At 40.7% G+C, this 8,717-nt stretch overlaps 1 protein-coding gene across 2 annotated transcripts in view; it reads left to right on the forward strand.

Moving 5' to 3' along the window:
- The window catches only part of FAM204A (family with sequence similarity 204 member A), a gene marked incomplete at its 3' end in the record, with an annotated part of 28,780 nt that extends 21,910 nt beyond the window's left edge, over positions 1-6,870 (forward strand). For both annotated transcript variants that reach the window (XM_084244384.1, XM_084244383.1), the window contains 2 exons: positions 6,425-6,531; positions 6,819-6,870. In XM_084244384.1, the coding sequence (XP_084100510.1) occupies positions 6,425-6,531; positions 6,819-6,870 (159 nt within the window). The remainder of the gene's footprint in view (positions 1-6,424; positions 6,532-6,818) is intronic.
- Between the last annotated feature and the right edge of the window lie 1,847 nt (positions 6,871-8,717).

Here is an 8,717-nt window from a genome sequence, read left to right on the forward strand (position 1 = left end):
TCATTTTGTAGTCTGCCCATAGTCCAGGGGGCTTAAAAATGGTTATTTTAGTTCTTTGAGGCCTTCTTCTCCTTAGTTCTTACAAGTAATTCAGTTATTTCATAGAGATGAGCAGTTAGCGGGCTGTATGGAGGATGAACTATGCCTCTACGGTAAGGGATGACCTAGTTGAATTCCTTTACCTCTAGTTTGAAGATGTTATCATTCCCATAAATAATACAGGTAAAGCCTTGAAGTTGGAGCATCTTAATATGAGAAAAGTAAAAATGGTACTGAACGATGGGCTTTTCTCTGGGGCCCTCGGTGGGCTCGCTTAGCTCCCATTGGTGGAGGGTGCTTTCTTTTAACCTTTGGGGTAGGACTGGGTGCTCACCTAGAATGGTGTTCCTTCTGCTCTCTTTTAATTATGTTTATCTGTGCTTTTAACAAACCTTAAAAAAAGATTTCAGATGTTACAAGTCTAATTAAAGAGACAGACAAAGCACAGTTTATACTGTAGATTTTTTTCTGCAGTTCAATTAATCAGCATGTTTTCTCTTTTAATTAAAACCATTTTAGTAAATTAAAGCCCACAGCAAAACACATATATAATTTGTTTGTAATTAGCTCTTAATTGGTGGTAGTTGAAGCTTAGCACCCTTGGTTTCTTTCTTCATGATTGCCATTTTATTAGCAGCCAGTCATTAATTAATCTTTTTCTAATTAGCTTATAAAACTGTTGATGGCACATTATTGTAAATGTGATTTTAAGTTCAAAGCTTGTTAATAAGCTTTCTTACTTAGAAGAACAGAGATAAAGAAATTGCTGAAAACAGTACTACAGTTCTTTAAAAAAAACTGTCTTATAAGGACTGTGTAAAGCATCTAACAGCTTATGGTTAATTTTTTAATGCTTTTTTCCCCTTATGAATGGAATAAGTCGCTTGAATATAAATGTCTGTATCCAGGAGTAATTTCAGCAGTGTAACATCTCTTCTCCCTCCTTTGGAATATCGTAACGTACGTAAAATTTGAAGCCCTAATGGTCATCATTAAAACAGGTGTTATATAAACTATTTCACTGTGAAATCAAAGTTGAATGTATGAATCAAAATATAAGCTTCTTACACACACCTCATGCATCAAAAATATATTTTTAAATAAATTGTAAGGTGAATCATCTGTATGTATATTATGATTTTAAAACCGGATCTGTCGCATTAAGTTTTGGAATGAAGACCATTTGGCTTCACTTGATAGGAAGTAGTAGGTATAAAAATAAATGATAGGTGTGTGTGCAGTTGTGCACACACATGGTTATATGTAGTACACAAAGGTGCGGACCTGTGCGTCTCTTTTTTAAGATGACAATGCAATTAACCTCTTTCCCATGACAGAGAAAGTAACCCCACTCAAAGGCAGAATTTAAGTAGTTGGATAACAGGGCCTGTTTGCTCTCATCAGAACTCTGGCATCTCAGGTGTGGCCCCGGGGAGAGACGTGCCCATCCAAATGTAGAGGTCCTGCATTGACGGTCGCGCAGGCCATAGAAAATTGTGGTTTGAGTGAAATATGCTAGCCAGGTCATCATCTTTATTGAAATGTCCTACCATTTTCCTAAAACTCCTGAACGGTACAGTTTTCTGAGCTGTTCATCAATATTAGTGCAAAGTTTTGGAAGTTATATTAAAAAAATACAGCATCCCCCATCACGGGAAGTGCTTTTTCTTGTTTGCTTTTTGAACTTTGCATGTGATTTCAACTTTGGCTATTTCTTTGCTTGTTTTTAAGAAGGCATTTTATGATGCCATGCAAGAGACACTAGAAAGGGATAGCTGACAAGGAAAAAATTAAAAATTGGATAAAAAGTAAATGAATAATGTCATATTACCAAAAAGATGAGAGGCTAATTTGTGCCGACTTTTTGCTAATTTTGTTCAAGCCTCAAAATGAGGAGCTGTCACCCGTTCTGTGCGGCCCTGATGACAGTGCCAATGATCCATGAAATAAGCTGCCGCTGGCTTTGTTCTGATAAGAATGAGCAAATCTGCACAATGTTCGGCTCCCAGAATCTCATTTTCATACTTGCATGCAGGCTAAAAGAAATAAGCTGTTTGCAGGCTTGATTAATCAGACATTGGAGGGGTTTTTGTCTCTTTGATCTCTTTCGTCTCCTAGGTAACTTGCTTGACATTAATGTTGAGCTTGAGTAAAGACAATCAGGAATTGTCGACCAAACTGATATAAAAATTAAAGACCTTAACACTTTAAGTACTCCAGTAATGGTTCCGCTTTACTTCAGAAAACATCTGTTTTCATTTAATTAAAGAACAAAAGAGAATGGCATAAATATTTTTCATAGACCTATTATTCCATAAAAAGTTAAAGTATGATAATTGGTATTTTTAAATAAGTGCCTTGAAAGTGTTCAAACGGGAGGAAAACTTCATAAATCTGTTACAAGCCAGTAATTTCGAGATGAGTGAAATATTTTATGAAATGGATAAGAAGTTTACAGTGATGCTAGATTAAGCTGTTCGGATCAGATGCTTCACTTGATTATCAGCAAACTTACCCTAGAATGGCAAGATTTTCCAAGAAAAACTCACTTTATTTAGAAAGGTTGTCTTTTTAAAATCTCTCTCGTGTTACAAGATGCGCCATTATATCTATTTTACAACCCAATATGATTTACACATGCTAAACCTGCAAAATTGAAAGGAATTAAAAAAATGTCACCGTGCATTTGCTTGAGGTTATGCAGGCGCTTTTACAAATCTTCCAAGTGGCTGTAAAGATGAATGCCTCAAGGGTCCAGCCAGGGCCCTGCTTTCCCAACCAGCTAAAGCCCTTATCTTAAATCCAAGCAAAGTACCATTAATCTTTTTGAAAGACCTTTTATGGCTTTTAATATATCCCAAATTAGAACATTTTACACCCTTGGTTCCTGAAATATGGTGATAAAAAGCCTTTAGAGCTTAATTTTCCTTACTGCTTGCTCTGACCAATTTGCAGTTCTTTGTGATAATGTTTAGACACCTTAATTAAAATGCAGCAAAATATTGGATGTTCTATATGGAAAATGCTGATACTTTGGCTGTGCATACAAAAAAATTCTGTATATATTTTTATTCATTTAAAAAAATTTCTTCCCACATTGTGTTGCTCTAGTTATCTGATGACCCAAAGCAGTTTTTAATATAAAAACCATTGACCAAGCTTTTGTGATGTTTACATTGGGCATGAAGATGCATTTTTTTCTTTTTACAGACGAGTTGGGGGGATTCTTGTTGGCCAGTATTATTTGTTTGTAATACTGAAACATAGCACGATATTCTTTTATCTTCTGGAACTTGGACTAGTCATCTTGCCTGGGAAAATGTGTTTCTTCCCAACTGTCTCTTCCATAGAAGGTCTTATTATTCTTATATTTCCAAATATTTCTGTTCTTTTTCTTTCTCAACAGGAATGAGTCTAATACATTCGTTTTAAACATGTGAAGGACACAGAATTGATAGCACTTTCATCATCATAACAAGTTCGAAGATCCTTTCTGTAAAATACATAGACCAGTCTTGTTTAATCAGTTGAAGGATATTCTGTCTAACCTATCTCAAGGAAAATACAGTTAGAAAATAAACCTTTTACATAAACTGGTCTCCTTTGAGAGTATTGCCTCTTGAAAGTATTACCTAATGGTTTATTGTACTTAGTATACGAATAAGGGGGCCCTCTCATGTGAATATGTGCCTAATACATTATAGGGAATTATTCCAAGCAACTTTATGCTGTGTCTTAAGGAACATGTGCTCTTCATCTTTGCTATTATGCTGGTCTTAATGTGCTAAAAGCTAAGAATTTTCACACTCAGGGAATATGACTGTGCTGAGTCAAAACTCTGAGTTTTGACTGACTCAAAACTCTTTGACTCTGAGTCTCATTTAAATGATGCGACCTCGCCTCCAGACCTGCGAGCTGCTCTTTTGTTTGTCCACATGCAGAAATCCATATTGGAGCTATTTAAATAAGTGAAAAATGTAAGCTACATTTTAATTTACAGTAGTTTTGGAAAATGATTTTGTCACGTAGTTAATTGTACATGGCAGAGAAAGCTCAGGTCACGTTTGTTACTTAAAAGTGGAGACTTGATTTAAATATAAGATAAACTAGATGAGTGAGACTTTTCACTGGGCAAGATTTTATTATATGTCAGATTTGCATTTGATATGTAATACCTAGGAATAGTTACTAGAAAAATGCAAAGTTCTCTACATTTTGGAGGTGGGGGACAGGGAAGAGACATTATCCCTCATGAATGTTGAGGCCCCGTGTCCATCTTGAACCCAGGCAGCAAGCTGCATCTTAGGACAGCAGCTTGTTAGGTGCATTCACTGCCCCCTCGTGGACCACAGCACCCCATCTTCCCAGCCGCCTTGCAGTTAGGTGGAATCATGTCAGGAGCCCCGACCAGAGGGTTGTGAGCAGAAGCCATGTGGGTCACTTCCTCTGCCACAGAGTACTTGCAGGGCAGGAGTGGAGATGGAGGAAGCCCTGCCAATCCCCTGCCGGCTTTACAAGAAATCAGACTTCACCTAGTGAGATTGGGGGACTCGTGAGATGTTGCAGGTTTGACTAGCCTGACCTGACCGCTGCTGACTTGTGTGTGACAAGGGGGTGGTTTTCCGTGGGTGAGAGCTCTGCTTTGACGTCCGCTGCGCACGGCGTCCTCCAGCGCTGCGTGCTCCTTGGCTGAGGCTGCTGCCGCGCTTGGACTCTTAGCTTTTTTATTTTTTAAGTTGACTAAGATGAATTTTTCTATGATAAAGAACTGGAAAGGACAAGAGACCCGAGAGAACTAGGCCCGTACTGAAGCAGTAGAATGTAACTGGCCGCCCATCTCCCCAGCCCCATTATGAGAATTAGCCCAGTGTGCTCCATGCCGCCGAGTCTCGGCCTAGAGCAGTGCCCGCCAGAGCAAAGCATCGCTCTGGTGCCGCTTGTTGAGTGAATATTGTCCTTGGAGGGAAGGAGGTGGTGACAGCAGAGCTGCTGGTCCTGCCTTGCATGTGGAGAGGACTCCAAGGCGGTCTGCCCGCTGGTCACGACCCGCCGCCCTTTCCTTGGCAGCTCTTCTGTGGCGCTGACCCGTCAGCACCTGGTTTGACAACAGGATGATTCCATGTTTCCATTCTTCATGCGTATTCTTTCCTGGACTGAAAAACCAGATCTGTTTTTGCTCTTATTTATAAACCCCAGCCAGTGCTTGATTACTACTTGTTTGTTTCACCCTACAGGAAACTGTTCTGCAATATAAACTGAAAGAAATGCCAGGTGTGCCCAGCATAGCTTTTCTCCTTACATGTGAGCTCTTAACCACCCGCCACACCTCTGTGCCAGCCAGCAGGCTACTACAGCTTGGGCTGTAATATGTTGACTTGAGAGTAGCTTCCAGGTTCTTTCTAGAATCTTCTGCCAGTCCTCTGTCCACTAATATGTGTAGGTTAAGTGAGGGATAGAAAAGAAACAACAGAAAGATTTTAGCCTTTGCTCTTTAACCTGGCTTCTTCACCGATACTTTTGAATCTTCCAGACAGGCGGGCATTTTTATCATCAAGAGCCCCTAAAACTAGGTGTCACTGTGCTCGTCCCAGCTCTGTATCCAGAAAGCTGTGTAGAGCAGAGGAGGGTAATTTTAGGTTATGCCATGGAAGCTGAAGGACTGGAGAAATACAGGAAAAAAGAAATACAAACAAAGACAAGACAGGGCTGGGGTGGGGGTGCAGGGGCTTCATTTCGAGGGGACCCAGACGGATGGGTGGAAGACGCAGCATAAACACAGGACCAGAGGGCACGCGCGGGGCCTGTGCCCCTGGGTCCCAGTACCTTTCACCTCGTAGTGCCCCTCGTGTTCTTTTCCATCAGTGAGTGTTAAGAACTGTTGCCATCATACAAAGTGCGTTTCTGAAGCAGTAATTAGCTTCCCCATGTTTTATTAATCACATCTATGACTGCCAATCAGGACTTGCGATCGGCAGGAGATAGCCAGTGCGGCCACACTGAGCTGCAGTGACTCTAGCCCAGAGCAAAGACACTTGATGTCTCTGTAAGCCTGTGCGGCCTTATCAGGGGGAAATTCCTGTTTGGCCGACTGGAATACCGAAATAGCTTCAAGATCTTCATCACAGCCCTGTGGGCCCTGCAGGGGCGCCGTCTGGGGAGGATTTCCATCTGGGGGACTGGTACAGTGTGTAGGGCCTGCCGGAGGAAAGGGGCCACATCTCTGTGTTGCTTAGACTTCGATGTTCAAGGGAGCCGGAGCATGGACTTTCTGATTTGTGGACGTGGTTTTCTCACCCACAAGTTTTCAAATGTGTTTTATTGTAATTCTTGTATTCGCTGGAATCTTTCTCATCTTTTTTCTTTTTCTCCTTTTTCTCATTCTTAGCTTGGTGTAAAAATTGCCAAAGCGGTTGCCTGCCACAACTTTGTAAAAGCCAAAAAGGATGCTGAAAATTCACAGGTTGCAAGAAAAAAGAAGAAACTTGCTTGGGGGTATGTTTAAGAACTTTAGTAGTAATTCCACTAGCTTCATGGGAGCTACAGAAATCCTGGGATACTATTTGTGGTATAATCGGATATAATTGTTAGTCATTTTATTCTCGGTATCCTTGCTGAGTGTTTATCAGATTGTAAATAGGGAAGTGTTTCTCCATCCTGTTTGTTTATTTCGTAATCTGTGGAGTATGTGGAAAGGTTCTAAGTTGATTTTACTTTACACTGGCACTGTTAACCCGTCACTTCCGTGAGGTTGAATGAGTTTTTCTATGTCTTCATTTCAGGTTTGAAGCAAAGAAGAGATGGGAGACCAAAAGCAACATGGGGTACATGTGACTGCAGAGTCTTGCCCACGTTTGCGTCTCTGCTCAAGCTTTGATTGGGGTCTTCAGTTGCCCTGTTTACTGAAAAGATATTCCTGCTTCTGTGAAATATACATCAGGAAATTGATAGAAGTAGAAAAAATAAGCATAAAATTTAAGAGTTGATTATCAAATCTTTTCAGTTCTTTCTAGAGTCCATCCTATTGAAGTGAATGAAAAGACATGTTCTGTTACTCATACGCAAAATCTAAGCAGACATACAGGAAAGGAAGATAAGATTTTATTTATTTATATAGGCCTCAGTACAAATCAGTTTCACTTCCCGTCTGTATAGTGTAGCGTCGCCAATGCGTTCCTTGTACCTTCTTATCTGTGCTCGTGCGCTGCACTTCTGGAATTGTGTTTTTAAGATTGGCATTTGTTTATAATGGATTAGTTATAAGTACAGCAAAGTCTCAGTTGATACCGTCTTTACAAATGACTTTAATTATCTTAATGTTATAATAGTAATTATTGGTTTTTTAATGGAGACAGTTTCAAAGTCAAGCAATTGATTAATTTTTGTGTACCTTCAAAGAAAACATTTCAATAATAAAATATATATATATATTATTTGGAGGGTGATTTAAATTAACTCCGTCTTGAAATGCTTTCCTAAGTCTTTCTTTCTCAGCCATGTCATTCTTTAAATTATAAGATGGTTCTTGGGAGGGAAAATGGTGTAATTGCATTATACTAAACAGATCTAACTCAGACAGTGTAACTTGAAACCTTCTGACAACTTGGTTTTCCTCCTCCAAATTCTTCCGATCGATCGAAATGCAGGAAGGACGAGAAAGAGGATGAGTGCTGTGGGCGGTGGTTTCACCAAGTGTGTGTCCTGGTCCTGACTAGACGGGGGCGTCACAGCCATCTCACAGGCTGGCTCTTGTGCCCTGGCCGCGTGTCTGGGTTTCGGGCAGCCCCTGGGTGCTCTGGCCCCGACCCGCCAGCGGGGGAGGAGCGCTGCTCGTGGTCCCGGTTCACCACCCTTCCCCGACCCTTCCCAGGTTATCTGACTGAGAGCTTTCTCCGGGGTGATGACATAAACTCAGGAACACAGAAGATGATTCCTGGTTGTGGTTATGTTACTGTTATGATGATTATCATTTTGCTGTTTTCTTGGTTATTTTTAGACTTTCTGTGGTAACAAGATTTTACTAATGTATGGTGACATATCTGACATATTTCTGTGTTCTGGAATAAGTAGTTGATATTAATGAGAACAAAAATCCTTTTTTGCTCCCACGTAGATGAGACAAGTCAGTATAAAGAAAACAAGGTTTAGGAGGCTGCATATCTGCTTACGGAGTTCATCATAAGTCCTGACGAAGTGTCTACCTGTGCCCTTAAATCACGTGGTGTGGCAAACTGGCCTTACCGCAAGAAAAAAAAAAAAGAGTACAATTACAAAAAAAAAAAAAAAAAAGCTGTCCAGACCAAATATTGGAAAATCTTTAATGATTTAGCATTCCGGTTACATTATGTAGATCCAGTCACTTGCTGCTTTCCTGTAATATGTTGTTGCAGACTTCTGGTAGGTGGGTTGAAACTTCTGCAACCTTTCTGTCCAATTCAAACTTTGAAGCGTTGGAAGCAGCACCTTTGAGGAGGCAGGTGAGGAGATCCTCACGCAAGGCCCCAAGATGGGCATTTCCCTGCAGCCTCTGCCTCAGTTTTCTTTTCCTATATCTGTTTCCTTGGAGCATTTAGTGACCCGTGCTAGTATGGCCTCCTTCAGGATCTAATTTGGGAGCTTCTGACCTGAAGTCCTGCTGGTGAAGCTGCCTGAGCCTGTGCTGGCGCCAGCCCGCCCTTCTC

Source organism: Talpa europaea, assembly GCF_964194135.1.
Source record: "Talpa europaea genome assembly, chromosome: 10".
Taxonomy (NCBI): Eukaryota; Metazoa; Chordata; class Mammalia; order Eulipotyphla; family Talpidae; genus Talpa; species Talpa europaea.